The sequence below is a fragment of the Blennius ocellaris genome (genome assembly GCF_963422515.1).
Source record: "Blennius ocellaris genome assembly, chromosome: 4".
Taxonomy (NCBI): domain Eukaryota; kingdom Metazoa; phylum Chordata; class Actinopteri; order Blenniiformes; family Blenniidae; genus Blennius; species Blennius ocellaris.
In genome coordinates, this window is record NC_137653.1 from 16,438,353 (window position 1) to 16,465,162 (window position 26,810).

The 26,810-nt window shown below is 40.1% G+C and overlaps 2 protein-coding genes across 2 annotated transcripts; both read right to left on the reverse strand.

The window, feature by feature from the left end:
• Positions 1–632: 632 nt before the first annotated feature.
• On the reverse strand, positions 633–21,261 carry mapk14b (mitogen-activated protein kinase 14b). Its single transcript, XM_080494630.1, has 12 exons — positions 20,844–21,261; positions 13,818–13,947; positions 10,811–10,869; positions 9,703–9,814; positions 8,880–8,909; positions 8,558–8,605; positions 8,324–8,438; positions 7,093–7,164; positions 4,923–5,002; positions 4,368–4,446; positions 3,384–3,557; positions 633–2,816 (listed from the first exon to the last, which is right to left on the reverse strand). Exons 1-12 carry the CDS (start codon positions 20,960–20,962, stop codon positions 2,749–2,751), a joined length of 1,086 nt encoding a protein of 361 aa, XP_080350756.1. The 5' UTR covers positions 20,963–21,261; the 3' UTR covers positions 633–2,748.
• Positions 21,262–22,590: 1,329 nt separating this feature from the next.
• tmem167b (transmembrane protein 167B) lies at positions 22,591–26,032 on the reverse strand. Its single transcript, XM_080494732.1, has 3 exons — positions 25,885–26,032; positions 24,424–24,555; positions 22,591–23,640 (listed from the first exon to the last, which is right to left on the reverse strand). The coding sequence occupies exons 1-3, from the start codon at positions 25,892–25,894 to the stop codon at positions 23,558–23,560; spliced, it is 225 nt and encodes a 74-aa protein (XP_080350858.1). The 5' UTR covers positions 25,895–26,032; the 3' UTR covers positions 22,591–23,557.
• Between the last annotated feature and the right edge of the window lie 778 nt (positions 26,033–26,810).

Sequence of the window (26,810 nt, forward strand, 5' to 3'; positions counted from 1 at the left end):
TAATACAATCTTCACTGTTTTGTTCTAAAAATCACATTACCATCACTGGTGAGCAGCCATCTTTGAGTGAACGACACTCATTTTTAAAAGCACTAAGATAGTGTTTTATTTCAGAATAACTTGGTAAACATTCTCACACCTTACGGTGACCATATCCTCAGTTTGGGTCCAGTGTTGGAGGCCTTTGTATCTGGAATTTGCATGTGCTCCCTGCGTGTGCATCGGTTTCCTCCGACAGTCCAAACACATAAACCGAGACAATTTACCAACTATGAATTTCTTGGAGGTGTGAATATGAGTGTCTGTGCCTCCAACAATGATCAGCCGAGATGGACTTCAGCACCCTGTATTCTTCAGTTGGCTGTATACACGTATGGACAGCCCGCTTTGCATAGCGATTTCATGCTGCTTTTATAGTTTAGGTAGGTCACGTCGCTACTTTGCAGTAGAATTATTCCATCCATAAAAATCATACATTTCCATTATGTGGCATACCTATAATAAATACCTGACAAAGGCATAGTAAAGTACATAAACTCCTAATATTGTGATCTATGCTGCCCTCCAGTGGTAACATGTAAAGTCAAATTCACTTCCACAAGTTGTTGAGCTTTAAAAATAGTAGCCTTTATTTTCTAATGGTGGTATTTACAGGTGGTGTTTTGCTGTTTTGGTTCATGTGGTCATATCCATAGTGAAAAAAATATGAACACATATCAGGCAAAGCAAGCGTAACTAAATATTTTACAGACACTGGGACATGAACGAGATGAATAGGCTTAAATGATGCACATGTTTTTTAAAATAAAAGAAAGTTGTGAGGCTTCAGCATTGCCCTTCAGCATCCAGTGAGTAAACGTACACTCATTCCTGCAAACATGTGCCCTGCTCAGTTTTTCAAACAGATGATACAGTTCTACTGCCGCTTGTAAAACAATCAATAGTACAGAATCACAGAAGAACATCAAATTCTGATTCAACACACAAAATAAAATATAATGGAAAAAGAAAACATTAAACAAGAAGTTGCACATGAAACTGAAATCAGATACTTGCTTGACACAACCAGAGGAACTGTAGATACAGCTGAATTGTTTGTATGCGTGTGTGTGTATTTCTTTTTCAATAGTTCAGATTGAAACTAAAAGATAATATGCCAACTTTTAATAAACAGGGATCTATATTAAGCGGTTGCTTTTGGTCTAGATAGATTTGTCATTTATATTGATTTCCTTGTTTTAATGATTAATGTTTTAGTAAACAAGCTCCACTGGAGGACAGTACACCAGGTACCAAAGTAAAATAAATAGAGTTTTAGCAAGTGTTTAAATATAACTGAGCTGTGACAAATCAGTCGAGTTTGCTCAATTGATTTTAGACTAAAAGATTCAGCACTATATGCCAATGGTCACCGTTGGCTCCAATGCACAAGCTGGAACTGCAGTCATGGTGGCTCGAGTGATGTGTGGGGCTAGTGACGATACAATTGGATTCTGATACAATAAAACACTTCATAAATAATAAAAACCTTAAAATCTGACAAATAATATTCTCTTTTACATCGATATACAAACAATATAAGAAAAAGGTCATAAATAAGAGGGCAGACTGGTGCCCCAAACATTCAATAAACATTAATATTACTATGGTATCTAAATGCAATATGATTAAATTACATTGTCAGTTGACGTCATGATGAGAAACATCAACATTTTCACAAACTACCAAGCCAAATGTGGCTCCATCATGCGGTGGCGATACTGAAGGGTGGAGACCGTTTGCTCACACATTCATTGGAAAAAGAGGACAGAGAAGTGAAGAGGGGGAAAAGGGAGGAAAAAAGGTGGAAACTTGGAAAAATGTTTGCAAAAAGGACACATAAGCAATTCTCTACAAACTCATTAAGTTAAAAAAAAGGGACACTTGAAGTGTAGAAATTCAACATTCAGAAATCTGAATCACTGAGTTTTCCATCTTGAGGTGAATATTTTACATGTTAGCCTATCCCATACACACTTGTCATAATTTACTTACAGTATCATTATATAGGCTATCTTAGTATACGCTCTAATAATCAAATCCATACTGTAGAAGGGGCTGGCTGAACTGTACCACATATGGTAACGGCCTCAAATACTTATATACAAATACTGTCTGCTGTCATGTGTCTACACAGTTCTATGCATTCATAGAAACATGTAATTCAATGTGTGAAGGATAGATAAGCTTTAGATATATCATAACTTCAAACTTCTCTAATTTCAACTGTTCTGCAATATTAATTACTACTAAATGTTAAACTCTTGGAGAAAAAAAAAAAGACCCAGCAATGTCAGCAAATGAATTCCTCAAATTGGCCTGAAGATGTAATCATCTAATCTTCAGTTTTTTTGAGTGAAACAAGGGGCACAATATAAAGACTCAATGTCTGAAGGAAAGACTAAAAAAAAAAATATCTTAGCAGAAGTAAGGTTTGCCTCAGCACTTTGGGATGCACGGTAACAAAAAACACAGCAACGTGGGGGACGGCATGAACAGGATGTCGACTATTTTTTTTTCTTCTTTTCATTTCCCTGATATCGTCCCCCAGATGTGAATGATGGCAGGCACTTGAATGTCATGGTGGTTGTGCATGTGTGTGTGAGGAAAAGTGGTGGATAGCCACATGAGACTGACAGTTCTTAGAGAGAGTTTTTTTTTTTTTTTTTTTTTTGGGAAATCAAAAGTGGATGACGGCACTCTTCCTCCTCATGATTCCATCTCGTCTCCATCGAACGAAGGTGGCACGAAGCTCAGCACCTCCTCGTAAGTTAAGGCTGTAAAAAAACAAACCACAATGTACTTGTTATTCATGGACAGGCTGAATATATGAGTCAAGTGTCAAAATCAAGGCTTCTTACACATCGGAGAGAAATAAATTAACTCACTGAGTCGTTCTTGTAGCAATTATGTGATATCGCATTTTCACAGGTCAGGAATGTGTATTTACTGATACAAAGTACCAATATGAGTACCTACATATTGTTATTCTTAGAAATACTAAATCAATAGCTTGACCGACTGCACTACATGGAGTTCATGAATTCACCAATTTATGTAGCTTGAGTTTGGTACACAAGTAAACAGAAAGTAGACGTGGCTCAGCGTTCTACTTCTGGGGATATATCAAACTTTAGTTTCAGTGTAGCCTGAATAGTATGATTACATTTTCTGCAAAATTCTTTTGTTGCTTTCAAGTAGCCAAAGATCTCAACAATAGGAGATGACAACAGCAAAATATATTGTCCCATTGGTCTTTCATTCTTCTTTTTTTGTTTGTTTTAAAGACAGGAAAGAGTCGCAGTGTAAGGCGTGTACATCTCATCCACAAAAAGAAAACTCACTCTTCCATTCCTCAATTTCCAGTTCTCTGCTTTCAAAGCTCTGGTCGTAGGGCTCTGCCTCAGGCTCGTCATCTGGATCGTGGTACTGGGCAAAGTACGGGTGGGCCAGTGCCTCAGACGCTGTGATCCGCTTGTCTGTATCCAGCACCAGCATTTTCTCCAGCAAGTCCACCGCTGCAAAAAAGACAAAGAGGAGTATGCTTACAGGGAAAGTTAGAGGGACATAGGGTGGATACTACCTTTAAAAGCTCAATTATTAATTATTTCTGTGTTTTTTTAGGCCCAATCTGTTGCTTTGGTTTGGTTCTTTCCTCAATGTCACATCAACATATGAAAAGGGCGAGACAGTGGATCCAACCTGCAGTCATGTGACTCTCAGTGTGTATATAACATGTATAATATATATATATACATATAATACACCACATTTCGGAAATAAGGTTAGTGCCGTAAAAATGAATTTCCCCAAGGGATTAAAAGAACGATTGTTAATACTCATAAAAGTCTACCAAAATTATTTTTCATTAGGTCTCCAATTGTTTATCTATTTTAGTGTATATGGCACCTTTCAATGGCATCATTTCAAAAAAACCTAAAGGAGAATGCATGGAATTTTATGCTTTGACCTCAAACACCTTTAATTACTTTCACTTATTGCAAATGAATGTTAATGTGAGACATTTCTTCAAATGAGTCATTTTGAATCACAATACAATATAAATTGTGTCATTTGGAGTGAACATTAAGCCTTATATAAAGTGTGTAATTTACTCTCATCAATAAAATGCACTGCAAATATTAGCCCTGTACTAATGGAATGAGGTTATCATAACGCGTTTTCCCCTGAAGCCACATCAAAAAAAACAAACAAGAAGAAATAAAAATAATACTGATAATAATAATGAAATTAAAAGCAGTGACTTTTTGAGACCACAAGAGGGTCTTAGTGAGCCGGGAGCGTCATGGCACCAACATAGAACTTACCAAGAGGATTGGCACCCAGAAACACATCAGCAAAGTTCCTCTTTGGCATGTGAGAAAGTGAGTTGATGTAGTTTCTCGCCTGTGAGGAAGAAAAGATTTTAAAGAAACTTCCTTTAAGCGGCTGCAGCTGATAAGTCATAATGCGTTGCCATAATTTGCATAACAAAATAGCATGTTTGAGGCAAAGCCAAATTCAGCTGTACATCCTTCAGTGATCAAGCCCCTTCAACACATAAAACACATGCATTACACAAACACTCTGCCCTCATTTACATAACCAGAATGTGTTACTGATGCAACAGAAAGCTCCTCAGAATGAACAGGCTGCAGTGGAAAGCACCCTGAAAGCCTTGCTTTGAAAAAAAAAAAAAAAAACCTGGTGAGTCAAGGTGGAAATCGGGAACATGTGGAGAGAAGTAAGCAGACGGAAGCCAACAGAAAGTGTTTTGAATATCATCAGGAATTGCGGGTATCGACAGTTGTGGCTTTGTGTCGATTCCAGCTGGAGGGAGGAAGAGCCGGGGCACGTGGGAAAGCGAAGGGAACATGTCTCACCTCATGGCTGGGCATCCTGCTTATGAGGGAGGCCGGGGGCGTCCCCGTCAGGCGCATTATCTGCTGCAGCTGGTTTATATCTTTAGTTTCTGAGTCAAGGGGCATCATAACATGAAGGTCAGCACGTATAATAACACGGATGACTAGATGAATTTATGTGGGGGGGTGGGAGCGGCACAGGGTGAGGATGAAATGGATCCAAGTGGGAAGGAAACCATTTCTGGGTTTTGATCTTAAAACAACCCTTGGGTGTTGAGCGCAATCCAGTAAAGTAATGTTTCCCAGGTAAATATAGGGATCAGCAAGACTTTACAAAGTAGAAGTACATGCTAGAACAAAAGTGAATCCCAAAGCCATGTGCTCAAGTGAAAATAAAGCAGTTAGGAGAATATACCTTTCAGAGCAACAAGTGAGGCTAGGAGGTGGTAGCGTCAACATAAAAAAAAAGAAGAGGAAAATGGCACAACGCTGCTAAAAAAACAGGCAGGGCTAAGAGAAAAAAAGAATTTTAAAAAAATGGTTGGAATGGTTTTGACACTCACAGACTCGGAAGAAATTTTCATAGTGAGTTCAGGCCCCGGGGTTCCGACGAGATACAAAATACCGCCCAACTGATCAATGTCTACCACACTCGCATGAAGGAAAACATAAAGGGATGAAGGTGTTGGAGAAGGAGAGAGGGGTCTCAGCTGTCATCCATGTCTAAAAATACAAAGTCCACAATGGCACTAGGAGCTAAAAGACGTATTCCGTTGGACATAAAAACTATTACAAACCACACATGGGGGGTAAAAAACAAAAAAAAACTATGTTTAGGACTGAAAACTCAGTTTTATTGCTAATCTGACCATTTCATGTAACAGCAAGCAAGTATAAACTATCAGAACAATTCTTCCTCAATGATAAGAATACAAGTGGGCTCCCATCCATTATTTTTACTGCAAAAAAATTTTATTTGAAGAAAAGCCATAATTTATCGTCAGAGCCTGTGACTTTAGATCATCAACACCAAAATAAAATGAAGACATAACCAGATTCACCGTGGAGTCACTGTTGTATTGTACGAACCAGCAAACAGACTAATTTTGACAAACAAGACATACCAGAAATGTAACCAAACAGCAATCCAGATGGCTGGCTCATTGCTCACCGACGGTTTGAAGAGGTTCAATCACACAAATGTCCAACATTCTTGAATTGAACATTGCTTTAATGCTATTTTGTTTCACATTTTGCATCTGAACAATGTAGAATATCTTGCATATCGTATGCAATAGTGTTTTATAAGAACTCAGTTCTGTTTCCTCTTGTCGCTATAAAGTGCAAAAATACATTAAGAGAAGAAAGACCAGAAAGATGCCAAGTGATTCTGATGCAGTAGGCAGGTACACACACACACACACACACACACACACACACACACACACACACACACACACACACACACACACACACACACACACACACACACACACACACACACACACACACACACACACACACACACACACACACACACACACACACACACACACACACACACACACGGTTGGTTGATTATTTTAGGCATGAATCAAAAATACATTACACCAGAACCCTGTCAAGTACTTCATGTGACTAATATCCGAGTGCTGTATGCAAATTGCTGTATTCAGTGTGTGTGTGTGTGTGTGTGTGTGTGTGTGTGTGTGTGTGTGTGTGTGTGTGTGTGTGTGTGTGTGTGTGTGTGTGTGTGTGTGTGTGTGTGTGTGTGTCTCTTCCTGTGCAAAGTTGTGCTGTGGTGTATCGAGAGCTCTGTGGGAGGGAAACAGTCCGGTGTACTGTATCACAGAGAAGCAGCAAAGAGGAAAGTGGGCAGTGCTGAGTCATCCAGCCACCAGAGGAGACTTCAATTCTGAGTGTGTGTGAATCACATGTGTACACATTATCTCTCCCTCTCCCGGAGTTGAGCTCAGAAAATTCAATACTCAGCGGTACTTGAAGTCAGCCTGAAGCCAAAAAGGTGTGTTTTTGTGTGTGGATGTTTGCAAAGTAAACAGTGGAAACAAGTTCCTGCAAACTATATGCAGACTTTCTTTAAAGTAAGTTATATAGCAACCAGAGGTTTGCAAGGATGATCCATTCTATATCGACCAGAGAGCAACATATTGGGACAGAGGTGGAAGGATACGGTCCGTGCCAGGGAAGAGCGTGCGTCCTGTAAGCAGTTCAGCCATGATGCAGCCCACCGACCAGATATCCACTACAACAGGAAAGAATTGAAACATGCAGAATTATAAAAACGTTAAAGTATGATAGAAAGCTTTGCTATAGAATAGCATAGAGATCAAATTAATATTACTGCATTAATTTCCAAATGAAAACATACATGACTTGCAAATGAGCCGAGATTCAATATTGTGTTTGTTAAACTGTTCTATTATAGAACCTAACGCACAGATACACAGCGAAGTTAATTTAGACAAAACATGGGAACACTTCTCATTAGAAAAGAATCCCCTGAATATAATAATGTTGCCCGACATTTAAGAGCCTCAAATGAAGCAGGTCTTTTTATTGAGAAACTAATGCACTAAAGTTACTCCACCAGATTCTACACGGGAAAAATGAAAACTTTAGAGGCCAGTTTTAGTTGTTGATGTCCATCTGGAATACGTTGTCAATGCCTTTCCAGAATGAAATTCCGAAGATGACGTGAGTTAGCAAAACCAAAACATAGTTTGATTGCTACAAAATCCCAGTTTGTTTGTAAACACATCAATCTTGGCGTGATCGATTTAAGCAACTGCAGCTTGGAAATTTGTGGAAATGAGTGGTAATGGTCTTGTTTTCATGTATTGGTTTATTCTGTGTGCAGAAGTGATGCATTTTATGGGAAGTATATCTTTAAGATTTTATTCTGCTAAAGTAATTTTAAACAGCATCTCCAATGGGGAAAAAAACAACAACGACGACGAAGATTCATAATAAAAACTACAATACATACCCAACATAAGGTATGTAAATAAAGCAGAAAGCAGAAACAAAATACCATCGAACAACTGTCTGGATGCTTTGTGATAATCTGTTTGAAAAAGAAAATTGAAAAGCTGGCCTAGTTTCTCTAAAATTGTCCTCATTTGTTACAGAAGAAAACACCACAGACATGATGGAAAACATGTTTTGTTTTTATGTCAAATGTCTGCTAACAATATATAAAAAAATAAAAAATCCTGTTAACATTTTCATTATTGCTCAAACACTTTGTCAGATTGAAAGCAGAGTTTTGTGATTGCTGTTGCACCTCAAACATATTGGAGCAAGCTATTTTAGCACTAGTTCAATCATGTAAAACTGCGCGTGATGTAACGTTACATTCAGGTTTGGCCCGAAGCTTTACACCGACACATCTGCGTGCGTACCAGTCATGTTGTAGTGCATCCAGTTCAGCATGATCTCGGGGGCGCGGTACCACCGGGTGGCGACGTATCCCGTCATTTCATCGTCCGTGTGTCGTGCCAGGCCAAAGTCCAGGATCTGAAGGGTGAGGAAGGGGTTTGTGGAGATGAAAAGTTGAATAAGAGTTGAAAGCATATTGACAAAATTCGCCACATACTATACTGTGACTCTCAAAAACGAAGGAACTGGGTTCTCACCTTAAGCTCGCAGTCTTCATTTACTGCCAAATTACTAGGCTTCAAGTCCTGTGCAAGAAAAAAAAGGCAGAAGTCAAGACACAAATATAAAAAGCTACTAGAAATCGTGTTGGCATTATGCATTCGAAGTGGCCTTTTGGCCTCCCTTACATTAAAAGATTTGTACAGTTACTAATCTGATCTTTATTGTTTGGATCTTCCAGTAATTTAAAACACCTCGACATACCTATATAATACAAAACATGTCCTCTTTGGTGACAAGAAATAAGAGTTAACTGTAGAAATCTGATTTATTTACACATTTAGAAAGACAACCACTTACTCTGTGAATGATATCTGCAGAGTGGATGTACTGTTGGGGGAGGAGAAAGAAGACCGTCAACCAAACATTGAGCAGTGTTGTGTTTTACATCCATCGATTACAACAACAATAAACCCCTACAAAATTGAAAGTCAATACAGTCAGTAAGACTTAAGGAAGTACAAAGTGTGTTCGGCAAACATAATCATCGTAGGAAAGTACAAGTATTACATTAAGCTATGCAGTTTTATCATTGTTTACAGTACCTAAAGTCTGAAGAAACATTCGTACGGACTTTCATTGATTCTTTTCTTTTTATCTTATCGATAGCTGAACTTTTACACAGTAACATATTCGGCTGTCAACAAAGAGCTGCTCTTGACTCCACCTAACTGCAGGAAAAGAAAATCTTTATACTGCTTATGACAAACACAGCTGAAATTAAAAACAAAACAAAAAAAATGCGTCTGCTTCTGCACGAAGATAAACTTTGAATTTCAACGTGTCACTTCTTTCATCTTACTGTGGATTTTTCAGAATATGTGTGGTACACTAGTGAATCTTGCCTGCAATTTGATGATCATACTGCAGATGGGTTAAGTTACATTTTGTGACTTCTTTGTCTTGCTGGTAGGTTTTTTTTTTTCTTCCCATAAACAATCAAGGGGTTATGGTTATGTATACTTCACATCTAATTTACAAGGGAAATATTTTGTTATTTTTTTCCCTCAAACAAAGAAAGGTAACTTCCTCGAGTGACGCTTCAGGGTGAGTCTATTAAAGCGGAACTGAGGGCTCATTGCATCCCTCTGAGGAGTCCGAGCTGATCGCCAAGCTGCCTCACCTTTAGGCCTCTGAGGATCTGGTAGATGAGAAACTGGACGTGGTCGTCAGTCAGCTTCTGACACTTCACAATGTTGTTGAGGTCGGCTCCCATCAAATGCGTCACCAAGTACCTACAAATCACAGAGGGGTATCAGATGTCGTGTTCCAGAAACCAGAAAGTCCCTCTTTTGTTTTCTCAGGATTTTACGGTTCACTCATGCGTGCACTTGCTGTTTATCCTTGTGTTATAAAGTATCATGTCAGTGTGAGTTCATCATGGAACTTTTAATTAAAATCATTTGTCATATACTGAAATAATCTCATCACCTGAATCAATAAAGTTGTGTGCACTACCATGACGTTGTAACCTTGCCTGCATTGAGGAGAAGTAGAAGGTTCCCATTGAACTGATACAGTTACTTGAAGTCAGAATAGAGAACAAAAAAAGAAAGAAAATAATATTTCTCTTGTTGTTTTTTGACCGTAGACTGAGGCCAGTGGTTGCTGTAGCGTGCCTTTGCACGGTATATCTGCTTGATCTTACCAGCTGCAGGCTGAAAGGCAGTAAGCACGAGTCTATTTTTTATGCTTGACAATGGCTGTTTTTATTTCGTTCCTGTGCTCATCCGTTTACGTGAAGAAGTATCACATATTCAAATGGTGTACAAGAGCAGCCTGCACGCGAGTGTACGTGTAGGTAGAGCTCACATTCTCACAAATGTGCAACAAGCTGATGACGCTTCGCCAAGCAGCGAATTGGAGGGCGCTGATTGAGAATTCTGTACACATGCACACACTCACAGTACCCCAAGAGACTGCCAGATGGCTGTTACCATGGAGACTAACTGTGATGTGCCCAAGTCCACGTGTTCACCCTACTTTCATCTACTTTCCTCTTGGTATGACTTCACACACTGGCCATGCATGAAGTTGTGAGCTGTGGTTTTGTTCTGCATATATAAACACCACTGAGGCTCTTAATCTTACCATGTGCTGTTTCATTGTGATAAAACTACAACTACAGAAATAGACAGAAGGAGCTAGAGAATTCGAGTGAGGATGAACACAAAGGAAGCAAAGAAAGAAAAAAAAATCCAACAATGAATATGAGAGAGAGAGAAACTTACACATCATTGAACTCTTCTAAGCTCGTCGCTGGTGTGAAAACATCTAATAGACCGATCACCTGAAGGCAGAGAAAGGAAGTAGAGATTAGAAATCCGTTGACAAACCTGTCTACATTTTGTGGTTTTGAATGCCACCATGTACGCTTTAACCATAATAACACGGATGGTCCCGATAACTAGACAACACACCGACAATGAACCGTGTGACCCTTCTATAGAATTACAGTGCAAGGCATGATATTACCCTGTTCTGAAGATGCAACGTTTAAATCAATTTCATGGAACAGATTAGGTCATTATTATTCCACTCTTTTGCCTTACACGCTTTTTATATTAGATTTTGTGCTGCATATCAGGTCATCATGGCTATTTGTTGTTGTTATGAAATCCTGTCATCACATAAATGACACCAATAACCGTAAGAGATAGTGGCAGAGGAAGCGGCAAATGTTACTTAGAAAATATTGTTAACTAGGCATGTAAAAAGTGATAAAGCAGCACACAAGTGTGTATTCAAGCTGAACCTTGAAATTCAAGACAGTTGCGCAATCAGTACAGTGTCATGTTAGACGAGGTTAAAACCAACAAGTTTCATTCTTACACAAACAAACTCTTGTTTATTCTGTTCAGTTTTGCACAAGCTAAAAATGTTGGGCCAAAGCAACAAATTATTGTTGCAAAAGAAAATTAAAAAAATAGCAATCCAATACTTTCTTTCAGGCAGAATTTCAGAAGAGGACAAAATAATAAAGATGCCTATCTGGAAAGAGAAAGTAGTCAGTTCCTGCAGTGCGTGTTCCCGAGGATGCAGGCACACTGGCAGACAGCTATGCAGAGTGCCACCCCTGCCCCCGCCCCTCAGGGAGACACAGAGGTGGATAGGTATTATGAAAACACTGTAGCAGCCCACCCACACAGGACCCAAGCCTTCGTCTGATTGGTGGACCAAAGCCACAACAAACTGCTGATTGGTGCACGCAGGCTTTCCAAAATCCAAACCCAGGGAGTCTCCTGGCAACAGCATGAGCAAAACACAGAATCCCGCTCTGTGTAAATCAAAAGATGGGTAATAAAACACTGACGATTCCTGAAGGAGGGGGGGAAAAGAAAAAAGAAGAAGAAAAAAAAGCACATCTTTGCACATTTTTTCCCCCCAGAGATAAAAACTGAACCAGGCAACAGCGTGTTGAGACCGAGATGAAAGATTCTGCAACGTGAGAGAAGACATTTATAGACAATGTCAACACCTTGCACGCAACACAGTGATACGGGCACCGATTCTCTTTGATCCTAAACAATGATCTTTTAATGGAATCTCATTTCGCAAATAAATGAACTGATGTTTGTTTTTTTTGTTTTTTTTGACCAGTTGTGCAATAAGCTGAGACTGTTTAAAAACATCTACGCAGTTCCAGCACTAAAAATGGAGCTTGTATAGAAAACGAGATTGAAAAATGTAGTGTTGTGCCAGGACTGAGCCGAGTGCACATGAACTGAATCACAAGCATGTTTAATTTGTGTCTTGGCACCGTCCATGATCTTTCATAAGGAACTTCTTCACAACATAAGGATGGCCTGGATTATTCTGCAATACATTTTGGCAACTATCTCACTGTGATCTTATATAGATTCCTTTGAACTAACAAAAGCAATAATCATAAATACCTATTCTTGTTCAGCATTTTTTTGATTTATTACATTTTAAATAATTATTTATAAAGCTTTACAAATATGTTGCATTTTGAACTGCTCCATCTCGCATAGCAACACTTTCTCAAGTTGAAAACGTACAACTTTTTCCACAGTCCATGGATTGTGGTCAATAAAATCAAACCGTTTCGATGAGGGAGAGCTCTGGGTTTTCCCCTTTGAGAGTTGAAGATGGAGTTTCATTTTTCCATTTTGTCCTGCTGCTGGTTGATGATGCCAAAGAGGCTCTCACAACAACTCTTCGTCCACTTATTAGCCTATTTCCTACATCTATTATTTTAGGATGACAATATCTATTCAGTGCAAAACCCAGAGTGCTCGAGATGACAAGTTCCCACAGAGCGACACATCATCTACATTTCGGCGAGAGATATCAGAGCCGAAAGCGCGACCAAAAAAAACACACACAGACTGTATCCGTTTGATCAAAGCTGTTAGCTGGAAGTAGCGATATCACACAGGAACCTAAAACTGCGTTCGTGTTTTATATACAGGCAAGTGTCTGCATGCATGCAAAGTAGCTACAAGGAAACCTGCGTGAACTAAAACACCGGAACAATAGCAGAGACTTTGGGAGTCAAATTAAAGGCCGAGAAAAGTTCAGAAAAAAAAAAACCTCAAGGTGTGAATTAAAAGAAAAGTTGCAACAATCAAGCACAAAAGGAAGGAGAGGTTTTGTGCCATTGTAAACCTGTTTGGTGACTCATCCCCTCAGCAAGGAGCAAAGCAAAACAAGTTCTGATTACTTGCAGGGGAAAGAGCCTCTTAACATGACATCACAGCAGCCAGAGTTGGGGCCTGAGGCCGCTGTGCTCAAGAGTTGTTTTCTTGATGTCAGATTTGAAAATAACTGAAGAAGTGACTGTATGTTTTAACATGTCATTCCATCACCCCGACTCTTGTGGCAGGGGCAAGAGGGGTTTTCCTAACAGCGAGAGGGAGGTGACACACAGTAGGATAGTAACATACTGAGTCACACTCCCATCCAGTTTACCCACTTTCTTTCCAATAAAGAAAAGTGAACGGAAACCATTACTTTTTCAATGTGACACTTGAAAATAATAACTGGAGATAAATTAAACCTGTAAATGTGCAGAGTTGTATTACCGCCCGTCTATTGTTTTAAGTGTCCACAGGTGGAGTATAACCTCCGGACACAGACAAGTAAACAGAAATTTTCATGCACATACAATATTTCCCTCAGAGCTAAACTACAGAACAGCGAAAACACTGCATAGTGTTGCGGGATCTCACCGGAGATTTAAAAGCGGAGGGGTGGAGGCGGGGGCTGACTTACGTTCTCGTGCTTCATGTGCTTGAGAAGCCGCAGCTCTCTGTAGGTTCTCTTTGCATGGATGATGGACTGAAAGGGTCTGGACAACTTCTTCACCGCGACCTTCAGCCCCGTCTTCACGTCGTACGCCGAGCTGAAGAATCAAAAACAGACGGTTGAGGTGTCGATTGTAAAGAGGAAAATAATTAAAGCAGCCTGCGAAATACTATCACATCAATACTTATACATTTCATTGGATTAAACTGACAATGAGATGCTGCTCCAGACTGTGTAGGTGGCGATAACACGGTAAAGCAACAAACAATTACGTAACGCGAAGCCCTTGGTTTCAGTTCTTATTATACTCTGCAGCAGGAGCTCATATGAGGAAGACAAATGAAGGTACTGACAAATATCTGCTGCACCGCATGCAACATTGCAACTACACTAATTACCTGTGGTTTGGACAATGGCGATTCGAAGTGCAATTTCACATAGTTTCATATTATGGCTTTTTTTTTTTTTTACATGTTACAGAGCAGAAGGAAGATACGTGTAACCTAATCTTAAAATGGTGTCCATCACGACTTAACATTACCCAATATCATAACCACAATATGTCTGCAGTAATCATTCATTCCCATCTGACTCACAGAACACAAAAGATCACGCACTGAAAATTCTGCATGCCAGGAATATGAGGCACAAGATTAACAGAGGACTGTGCTCAAGTTTAAAGTAGCTGTAATATAATGCTACTTATTCTTCATGTAAGAGGAGCACGGAGGTGCTTTATAAGCTCCCGTTTCTTTCTTTTGCCAGATGAAAACAAGCCGAAACACATAGCCAGTGTTTATTATGGAGACCCTTCAGCTTAAAGAACAAGAGGTCCTAGATTTGGTCATGTGACCCCACACAGTTTACCAGATTATAACAGAATCAATTCAGTTTGGGTTGACATGAAGAGGCACAAGTATTTGAACAAAGAAGACATGCACAAAAGATCGGTGACACACCATATACCGATCTCTCTCCTGCTATTTCAATACCGGCTTGCAATTGGAATTGGAATTTGCATTAAGTGATTAAAGTCAATTATTACATAGCACGTTTGTCTCAATTTGCCCCGACAGTATAAATACTAACAAAAGTCGTTTTAACATAAAGGTTGAATGTGCAGAACATTTCCATTAGCTCTATTCAGCAGATGCCTTGCAAACTCTGCTGGAGTCGTGCACGTGAGCGTGCATGCATTTCCTCTGGAGCTCATGCAGCCTTTGATTCAATGTTTCTCTCATTTCAGTGTAGTAATGCCGCAAATAAGCAGTCGGGTTTTTTTTAGTAAGGCAAATAAATAATGTAGGAGAGAGAATAAACAAAAGGCAGGAGTAGCAAAATCTCGAAGAATGAAATGTGCTCTACTTCTGTCAGACAGGCCGAGACACAGACAGACGAGGCCGTGCCTCCCCGAGAAGCTTGCCATTGCTGTATTTCCTGTATCTGCGAGGGAACATCAGCCACTTACAATGAACCGCATTCCTTCCTGGTCAATCACTCAAGCTGCATCACAAACAGATGACTGCAAAATCGGTCAAAAAAAATTAGATATGTACAGTTATATAGAACAATATATACAGTTGTTTTGGTTTGCGTTTTTTTCTTCTCTGCAGCAGCACTGTTCAGAGGAGGAGCTGCTTAGAATAAAACTAATTTATAAATAGAGGCCAAACAATTACACCACCTGAACTAGTGATCCAGTCCTGAGCTGCACTGTGGCCTTACAGTTACGAGTTCAGAGTTAAGGCCGTGTCAACACTACTGTGTTTCCTGTGGATAGACTCTACATTCAAACCACAGCCCCCCCCCATGCGACTGGTAATGTAAAGTTGTGTTTCAATTTGCAATGCCACTAATAACAATATTTTTGTTTGACTGATTAAACTGTGACCATGAGCGCCAAGCATCCATAATAAGAACATTAAGATAAGCAGCGTGCTCTTTCCAGTAAGTCAGAGATTATCTCCCACACCCAATGTACTTGATGTTCGAGGCTTGCAGATCAACTATTATGTGTGTCACTCGTGAGGGAAAGCACAGACAAAGGACACAGTAAGTACAAGGGTGAAATGAAGGGAAAAAATAAAAAAATAAAGACTGACACACTAGGTATTTAAAATTGCTGCTTATCTGGAAGGCAAACAATATGAGACTGAGCACACAGCATCCAATTAGTATGTAATAAAAGGAATGGCAATAAGAAATGGCCATAAATTTGGGGCTGTAAAAGTAGCAATGCTGATCGGAAAAATGGACAGCCAATACACTCACAAACAGCCTGAGGCAGCTTTGGTTGGGATGCAAGTTTTAAGCGTTGTCGTCATTGTTCAGCATGTGTCAGTAAAGCTTTACATTTGCAGTCCTGATGCAAAAACCGTGCAAGGTTTGCAAGATTGGATGGGGGCATTTGTTATTTTATTCTCCACTTTAACAAATACACTACAAGCATGTGATCGAGCCTGACGGGGTACATTTACAGTGATGAATTGGAAAGACATGGCCCAATGGTTTTGTTGTCAAACTACAAACGACTCCGAGTTGAGGGTTTCGTGCGAGGATGAGCCCCTCCCCAGAGTCTGAACCACCCCCGCCCAACTCTCACACCACACATTATCCAACGCCAAGAGGTCATGTGGTGAGGTGTGTTCTTGCGCTTTTTAAACTGCATTTATTCTTATTCTGTAGTTGATTTAATGTTCATAAACAGTCGATCAAGACATTCATTTCTCCACAAGTTTATCAACTAAAGTCACCCTGTCCGACACAATTAGTCAACATAACAATAATATAGTACTAACCCATCTAGCCAGAACGGGCTAATAAAATTCACAATAGACCAGCAAACGGGGCAGATGTTTAGCTACCGTTACCTTTCAGGTTTTGTCCACTGACTTTTATCACGAGAGCCAATTGCTTAAAGAAGCTTTTTTTTTTTTTTTTCCTTTTCCTTTCATAAAGATGATATAGTCAATTATTTAAATAAACGTGACCAATCATTGTAAAGGCAAATCATTTTAATGTGCTTCTCCAAAGTAGTTATATAATATTGAGAAAGGAACCAAACCCTTAAAATCGATTAAAACGACTGGTGAAAAGAGGAACAGGACTTGAAGGTTAGCGGTGTTGCAGTCATACGGTCGGTTCCACATTCCTCACCGTCATGGGGCTTTGCTGTGGCTCTGGACAAATCGCGCTATCTTACCGAGTGCATCATGATGCCGTACATGTTGCACTACTAACAATGTGTTGCATTCACTGACAGATAATTCAATCTATGATCGTTAAACATCAACAAAAGATGTTGGGAGGCCGTAAGATGAAAGTAGTACTGTTATCGAGCTGCAGGAGAACAAGCGCGTTCCCCAATGTCGGCCTCATGGCGAGATAACCTTGGCCCAATGTTTACGCGGCACAAATTGCAATCACACACAATATTTCCAGAATTCATTTCATAATAACCACGAGGCATCGACTTATAACGGAGAATGAGACGGCACTGATTACCCAATCAACTCTACTCATAAAGATAAAAGTAAACAACTCGACCAGCTCTCCCAAATTAGGACTGCGAGCAGATAGATGAAACTCTGCTAAAGAATCTTTTACAGTATCATTTTCTGATGTAACTAGACAATAAAACAGCCCCCCCTCCCCATTTTTTTTAATTCATTCAGAATTTGTTTTAAACAAGAACGAACTACATTCAGTTCATTTTTGTTTGCACTCATTTCATAATGTGTTCTTTGATATATGATTACTTAAAATGTACAGTAGAAAACACAAATGCAGTGAATATCTCCTTTCTTCCCTGCTGACTGAATTACAGGCACTTCCCCTCTTCTCAGGCGATAAGACCTGCACGTAACTATGTTTGGGGGATTTTAGGTCCAATCCATAACTCGGTACCAAAATGAATGGTTACCATTTTCTGACATCAGAAGTCAACTCAGTCATAAACCTCACATGACCATACGTAGGCGCTAAAGTCATAAAATTGCTGGTTTCTTGAGCCAGCTAAGAAGTCAACTTAAGTTGCTCTGAGGTTAAAACCAAGTGTGTCATAAGAACTTGCCACAATGAGCAATATCATGCGCTTATATCTGTTTCAGTAAATGATCTAACCCATGCAGGCAGAGTATAGAGGCAACTATAAAACATAAAAGGAGTCAAATCTGATTCATATAATGCATGTGAAATGTAACTAAAATGCCCAGTAAACAAAGGAGCTGCTGACTGTCATTTGGGGTGATGCTCAGAAACTGTGGAGCCAAATAGAGTTCAAATGTGTCCACAGCAGTTTGTAAATATTAGTATGTTGTGAAAGAGATCATACATAGTGCCATAACTTTTTCTGAGAACACAGGAAACGAAATAAAAGTTCAGAGATAACAGCTACCATACATGTGCATGCTGCGCCGAGTTCATTAGTCTATGTCAATAATGAAGAAAATATATTATTTCACATGAAATATACTTAATTCTATACAGTAAGTACAACAGACCATGTACACGCCTTTAGTTAATTGATGGTGGAGTGACAGGAGTTCTTTCCTATTCAGAGGCAGCAGCATTCACTATAAACTCTTTCCACACAAAAACCTGGACCTCCTCCAAGCCTGACGCTTTTAAATAGAGCAAAGGTCAGCAATTAGGAGACAACAATGATTTTTCTTGGACTTGATGTGGCTTATACATATAAGTGAGAGGCTGATGGTCAAAGCCCACACCGAACACGCTTTGCAAATTTAACCGAGCCTGTGGGGAGAAACATTATGGCGGTAACAACAAAGACTTGGCTGGCTCAGTGACTGGGAGCATGTGTCCAGCTGACCAACAGCCGTTACATGCTGGAGTAAGTCTTACGAGGTTATTTTTATTTTTCAGATACCTTCTGAAGGGTTGTGAGAATCGCTGCCGTTTGCCCCGACTGGCTGCAGGGGCTACTGGAAGCGAGAACACTCAAAAGAGTCTTTGATGTCTCCAGGAGAAAAAAACTGTCAGTTCTTTACTCTGACAGGAGATGTGGTCAGATACAGAGAAAGGCAAAGAGAAATTGCCCAGACAATAACTTGAAAAGAAGCAGAAGACAGAAAAATGATGGTGCTGTCAAGTTCTGTGCCAAACACGGATGACCAAACCCGATATTAAGTGATCAGTCAGAGACAGGAGATCTTTATTCAATTTGTATGCATTCTAATGGTCGCAACATAATTATACATTAGCATAAATGACACACGTATATCCAATATTATTTTATACATGAATAGAAATATGCCCACTATCAAAGCGAGACAACACTAAATTATCTAAAGCGGTTATCACACATGGATGGACAATTGGTAGATTTACAGCAAATACAAAGTAAAGTGAAGCTCAAAGAAGAGATTACAAACTACAAACATGGTCAAAATTTGTGCAGTTCCTACGTCATGTCGTCCAAGTTGGATTTTGTTTAGTGTTGTGGTCAGTGATGTGTCGGTCAATGGACCAGTACTGACCAGTACTGACAAGCAGAAAAGGATGATCTGAACAATTGATTGACACCTTTCCTGTGAATATAAACTGGGACTAAGAGAATAGTCTGAATAACCAGATAAGTGTAGCAACAACTGCAGCCTGACCAGGCTGTGCAGTAAGCACACTGTGATGCAGCAAGTCCAGAGATGAAGTCAGTCAAAGTTGGGGGAGGATGAAACAATTCATCTTTTGCACCTGTATTACTGTGACGTCTCATTTGTTGCCATTTTGACAAAACGAAGTCACGGTTTGCTCATAATTTGTCACTTACTGTATGACGAAAAAAAAATGCAAAAAGTGGCGCACTAACACCAGAGAGTAAGTCATCGCTTAAAGTTAGAATGAGATAAAAACAAACAAACAAACACATAATATAATTTTTTTCCCTCTGTGGACATTCCGTAGATACTTGTGATTTCATGGTCAGCACATCAGTTACCACTAATAACAAAATGACACATATTCAAATGCTTAAGGTGTTACACGCTGAAAGGTTTCCTGATGACGGTGGGATAACATCTGTGACTGTGTGATGACTGCAAGTGGCCACAGTTGAGGCCGCCGCCTAACCTCGGGACTGTGAGTCATGTGTGTGTGTGTGTGTGTGTGTGTGTGTGTGTGTGTGTGTGTGTGTGTGTGTGTGTGTGTGTGTGTGTGTGTGTGTGTGTGTGTGTGTGTGTGTGTGTGTGTGTGTGCGTGTGTACCACAACGGGAGAAAGGATGACATCATTCTGGAGTCATCGTCACCGTCGGGTGGGCTCCAGTAGAAAAGCGTGCGCGAGGGGGCCCTACTTTCCGAAAAACCACGTGACCTTCTGGTACTCTGCAGGCTGCACCCAACTGGAAAATGCATAATGTATGCTTGTGTAAAAGTGCCAGGTTGTGTGCATGCAAGGATACAATGCTATTCTACTGGGTGAAAAAAAAAGAAAAAAAGAAAAAAAAAAAGCCATTGTGTCAGTAGACGCCTGGTTGAAGCTGAACGTTTCTCCTAACGGGCACAGATGAGATGAGGAGGTCGACCCCCTCCGCCACATGATTGCAAGCCTGGACTTGTGTCTGGTCTTCAAAAACGACTAAAACTGCACAATAAGCACAGGGGATTTAGTTCAACTCCACCCTGCAGATACACTCAATGTGGCTTACAGGTGTTTACGGGACAGAGAGAAAGAGAGAGAGGGAGAGAAAAAAAAAAAGTAAGGAGGCGTATGGAAATATGCGCACAAAAACAAGAATGATCCCCACCCGCCGAAAATATGCGAGAGTGCACGCGATGTGGCATCGCAGCCCGAGTGTGAAACGCGTAAACAAAAGGCACAAAACTACCAGCTTCCATGTCTTCCGCTGGCACCCCGTTTGCACGCCGCCGAGCAGCCCCCGGGAGGCTGGAGGCAGCTGTGCCGGGCCTCGGCGGGTGGCGAAACAAACCCGTCTGCCCGTTGTGCAATGTCGATTACTTCTGCAACAACTACTCACCACACGGATCCGTAAGCACCGGAGCCGACGGGGGACAAGTTCTGGTACCGCTCCGGGACCTCCCACACGGTTTTGTTGAGCTCCTGCCGGTAGAAAGTGGGTCTCTCCTTCTGCGACATTCCTGCGGATTCACCAGCCCCGCAGTGACAAAACAAGCCAGCGGAAACTTCTGCTCCTTCTGCTCTCCTTCTCCTTCTTCTCCCTTCTCCTCCCTGCGACACACGACGTGCTGCGCCGCCGCTTCACACTAGAAACTTCACCGCCGAGACCCGACCCTCGCTGTACTTTCGACTTCAGCAGCTCGAGTCGTGCAGATTCGGTGCAGTCGTGCAAAATTACCCCCAAAAAATAAATAAATAAACGGGAAAGAAAATCCCCTCCTCTGCGTGCAGGTCGGGGCGCTTTGGAGACAACTTCCCGTCCGCAGCTCGCTTGACTGTGTATGGGTCAGGATGCGCGCTCCCGCTCGCGCTGCTGGATTCTTCGCTGTATCCGGGCGCGAGGAGACGCGCACGCGTACGTTGTTTCGTCACAGCGCGCCCCCGGCGCTCGTCTCGTTCACGCGAGAATTGCGGGGCTGTTGGGAAACCACGGTTTTACCCATGAGGAGGGAACAGAGTGGGAATGCCCCACCGTTAGTTTATTGAAGAATTTCCTTCTATTCTATTCTATTCTATTCTATTCATGTTTGATTTTTCTACTTTCACGGCAATGAGAAAATATCTCAAACGCTGGGCTATCTGTCCCTCCTTCTCTCTTAACTATCTAAAAGTGAGATAAAAACACAATATCCCCCCCTTACAGTGATGTACTCAACTCAAAAGGTAAACAACCAATTCACTCTTATCTCACACAGCACACCGTCCTTCAATTTAACCTTAATACAATTTCATTTTCAGTTTTTTATAATTCTATATATTTGAGCCATTATGATCTTATCACAATAAATCATAGGCGTTTAAACTCCGTCATACGGGCCAACTTTGTATTATTGAGTCCAGGTGTCAAGATATATTGTATATCTGTCAAATTGTTTAGTTTTGCTCAATCACTTAAAATCATTTTTACCCTCTTTTGAATAACATACACTACATTATCTTTTCAATTCAGCATGCATACATTTTTGTGCATTGGGAAAACAATAATTTGACCCCATATTTTTTCTTGCAAAAGGATTTTTATCAAATTCGTAATGTTCACATTATATATCTAAGAATTAGGGTGCTTGGTCAAAGAGAAATGGCGACTGTAACAGTCACATCTGCATCCCTCCATTATCAAAAGCTACTTTTTCCAGGGCTATACGGGCAATAGTAAGTTAATCTGTTTTAAAGAATTGCAATAGCTGTGAAAACAAAGGTTTATATAAAGAAAAGGTTGCTACTGTGGAGTAATGAATCAGATCAGAGTTCCCAGCTTTCGGATCTAATGTTTCACGGCATATACAGACAATTAATTGCATTTTCCTGTGAACTTCAGCATTTTTTTACTCCACATGTACAAAGATGACACCGAGCCTTATATATACTTGATTTTAAGATGCAGAGGACATTTGGTTTATCATGCTGATCTCATAGCTGATCATTCATGGTGGTACCATAAAATAAACCCATGAATATCTCCACAGGATTTTGTGTACATGACATTCACAGAAAAAAAACATGAAAAGATGACTCCTACTTTCTTGAAGAAAATAAACACACTCTTTATATGATCAATATTTTACTCAAAATTGCATCATGTCCCTGTCAAAAAAACAACCCTTTAATTACAATTAAGGAGGCAAAAGTAAAGTCAGGACAACAGTAGTGAACTAAAATGGCATGGAAAACATCCCTATTTGGCAATGCTTTTACATCCTCAGGCAGAATTGATACAGCAATTTAATATCCAAATAAATGATATGAAGATTTCACTTCTTTGTGTGACACAATTTTGTAACAGGACTTTTAATGAGCAGTGATCCAATCTGTGCCATTAACACATGTTCAGCATCTATCATATAACTGAATAGTACATACATCATACACCTGTGCAAAATGTGTATTTCCAACTAAAAAAAAATGAAGTTTAACAGATGTTAACCTGTAAATAAAAAAAAAAAAGATACGGGATCAATAAAAGCAAAATAGAGTGTACACAAGGACATCTTTATATATTAGCTTTGTTTCCCTCCACCACTGACAGAACAAGTGATTTTAAAAACCAGCCCAGCAAGAAGAGAGGAAAATTGGTCATTTTCAGGTTGATCACACAGAACCTCTTGCAAAATCTCTATTGGGTTTTATTTCTTTCAAATATATACAGCTAGGATAAGTTGTATACAAGTACAAGGTAGAATGCACACACTGCCCTTCAATCTGCTGCATCCTTCAGTATAAATAATGATGTAGTGCGGATGACAACAATAACCGGGTTTACCAAATGACAGAATGACAGAATGTGAACCAGCAGGCTCTCCCCTCTGTAATAACCACGGAACAGATTGAAGACGCCCTTCATGTCTGTAGTGCACACATATTATTAAGGAAGGAGTTATGCTCCCAGAAGGGGGCAGCACTGGCTTGACTTTCACATGGGGTCCACAGGCCCAGTGGGGTCTCATCAATCGGAATAATCCATCAAGGGTCCCGCTGCAAGGATCAACTTGTGACCACAGAGATGAGTCCATCCCCCCTCGCATCCGTCCAGTCCTCTCCACATCTGTCCAACTATCATTTTAGGAAGATGATGTAGAAGGCCATGAGCAAGCAGGAAGCCGCTACGGCAACGTGAAGCCTCGTTCCAATTATCGCCGCTGAGAACAAAAAGGCAGCAAGTGTGAGGGGAAATTGGCAGTCAATTATACACATAGGAAGTACGAGATTGAGGCGCGTTGTAAACAGATGTCTATCGCTTCAGTGCTGAGGGGTAATTCTCCAAACAGATCGGGAAATTACAGTCCGGGCGAAATCAACACGGCGCGGCAAGAAAACGCATATCCCCAAGCATACAAAGGGACTTGTGACCAAAAAGAGTGAAACATTCTGAAGAAATAAAGCAATCTCAATGAGCAGGTGTTACTCACTGAATTTATTAGCAGAAATATGAGGCTATTTGCATTTACTTGTAATTAGTAAGTTGGTTAGGGCCTTAACACTTACAATATTTACATATATATTTATCTCATTATCCATTTATATATACATAGTGTGTTTCTCTGTGTGTAACTATATTGTATTCCATTTTGTGCACCGAAAATAAACCAAAATAAAGTCTGATCTAATCTAATCAAATCAAATCTAAAATAAGATGAATATTCTGAAACTGTGGGTGCAAAACAGACAAAATAGCATTGTAATAGGACTAAAATAACTAGTAAGTAACTAAAATATCATTGCACAATATCAAAAAATGGCCTTTGCCAAACCACATAATGACTTTTTAATATTTTAGGTAATGAATACCTGATAAGTTATACTTCCATTATATTGCGTCAAATACAGACAAACCAACTCAGAATCACATTTAATTTTGGAATCCACCCCACATTGACGTGTGCATCAATCAAAACTGTATGCTGACATCCTGTGTTATTTACCTTTGTAGAAGACTCCCCACACCCCTTTCTTCTCTGAAAGCAGCCAGCTGTTGAGGCGAGGCACCTTTTTGAGGTACGCACACGTGCAGATAAACAGCAGCCCGAACACGAGGATGCCATCGAAAGAGTACACTGTGAAAAGGAAAAGGAAGCCATCATTGTCTGGGATGAGTGATCGTAAGTTAAAAACACAATCTAACCAACTTTCACAAAGTGTATTATATATTCTAGTATACAAGTACTGAACTACATTCACCAAGGATTTAAAAACCTTTAGGTAAAGAATCATATCATTTCATTGTGCTGCATAGACTCATTTTATGCAGAAGGCAGAATAATGTCACGATAACAAACACACTTGTTCTCCATAATGAGTGAATTGGAGGGATTACTAAACCTCAAGGCTTATAAAAGAAGACAGAAATGTGAGTTTTTGTAGCTGTAAGCAAGCGGAATTTTCTGGTATTTTTACATTGACAATGTTTATCTGACAACTTTATATGTCAATGTAGTTTTTAGATAAGTTTAAATTGGGAGAATCCAGATTATTGTGTTCATTTGTAACACTCCTACACACTTCAGACTGACTTCACCCAAAAGTAGATGATAAATCACGTATGCATGCCAACATTCAGTATTAACAAGTACATAATTCAATACCTATTTTTATGCATGAAAGACTCTGAGAGATGGAAATTGGAACGATAAGAGACATTAAAAAGTTTGCTATTGAATGCAATGTCAGTGGAAGTGAAAACGAGACTGGAATTAAATGAGATTCTGAGCAACGAGACAGTCCCACACAAACAAATATGAAATATCCAAGGCCTCCTTCTTACTTTCACACATGGTAATTAAAAAACTTTTATGTTTTTATTTTAACTTTTGCTAGTACAAAGAAATTGATGGAAACTCGTCCAAATTAGGAATGATTTAGAATTTTAAACATTACAATAACTATTTATTTTACATTAACATCCCAAACTAAATCCTGAACGGAATGATGCAAGTGTAGTTTACACGACCTTCATAGCCTGAAACGAGCATAACTTAAGATATGCGCAGTCTTTTGACAGCAGATCTTTCAAGCCGAGGCGTTAATAACTAAGATCGGACGTTCCCGCCTCGGCAGAGCAAGAACAAAATAAAGGTTGTCAAGGTGAGGTAAAACTATGTTTTAGCATTAGCCGCTGACCGGTCAATCAAAGCCAGGTAGCAAAGTGCCTGACAGTCTGACGAGGCCGCGAAAAGTTTCCAACCTGACCCAACTCGCCGAGCAACAAAAGTGCAGGTGTAACAAACATGTGAAGTGACGGCGACAGAGTGACAGAGAGAATTTAGTTTGGAGCTTCAGAGAGGCAGAGCAGCCCTGGGCCACGTCTACAGCTAAAGCTAGCCTCCACTAGCAGCCAAACTTGCAGGCTCCGCTTCAAGCAGCTCCAGCAAGCGCAGTAAACCTACCATTTGTCATGTTCGCAGCTTGCTTTGTGACGATGGTAAACGAATGTCGGCTCCGACGAATCAGCAGTTCATCCTCCGTTTAAAAGAGCAGATGTTTGTTAATGTCGCTCCCTCCGTTTCACTCGGTTGACATTTCCGTTTCACTGGATCAGAGGTCTTCTTCGACGTTTTGATATTCGTCTCTTTTTTTCCCCTCACCGCATTGCTGCCTCCTGCTGGGCATAAACATCTACAACACCACACTTGAACAAGAAACGTATATCAGGAAACAACATTCTAATACTTGTGTCGTAGCTTTTCTTATTTTCCTTGCTGGTTTTAACTGCACCGTTTTGACAGGTACTTGGCCTCTTAAACCTGCTGTTTATAGTGTTTTCGTCTTTTCCTGGTCTATCTGAAACTGAGATGTGCATTACAATGATATGTTTAACTACCTTTATTCATCTCGTGGGGTCACAGAACTGCTTGCCGAACAAATGGTTTGCAAATAATCAAGTCAGAACACATGTCCCAGTCAAACTTATAAATTATTCCCTGGGGAAAAAAAACAAAAACTTAGAACTTTGTTTAACTTCAGTGGATTCTTTGAATGAAGTTAGACAAATATTAAATTACATTTAGACCTGTATTATAATCAAACATTATTTTCTGATGTAGCATGTTTGAGTTATAAATGTCTTGTTTCCCATGGCCGATAGGAAGCATTACAAATATACAACTGTGCAAGTAATATGGTGAAAATATATGTAGATTTTTTTTTTTTGTTCGTTAAAAAAAAAAAGCAGAAGCCTTGCTCTGAACCCTGTCACACCTTTGGGAGCAGCAGAAGGAAGGTTGGGGATTAAAGTGAGCTTCCATCCACTCTACAATGAGCTGACACTTTTGCACAGCTGGGCCACGCCCACCTTATTCACATGAGCCACTTC

Bases quoted from the DNA above. Each gene is read 5' to 3' on its own strand.
- tmem167b (XM_080494732.1), bottom strand. The intron at 23,641-24,423 runs GTAAATAACACA...TTTTGTTCTCAG, and splicing joins GTGGGGAGTCTTCTACAAAG to CGGCGATAATTGGAACGAGG.
- mapk14b (XM_080494630.1), bottom strand. From the start codon at position 20,962: ATGTCGCAGAAGGAGAGACCCACTTTCTACCGGCAGGAGCTCAACAAA. The intron at 7,165-8,323 runs GTACGCACGCAG...TTCCTGTTGTAG, and splicing joins GATGCACTACAACATGACTG to TGGATATCTGGTCGGTGGGC. The intron at 3,558-4,367 runs GTAAGTTCTATG...TCTTTTTTGCAG, and splicing joins TCTGGGTGCCAATCCTCTTG to CGGTGGACTTGCTGGAGAAA.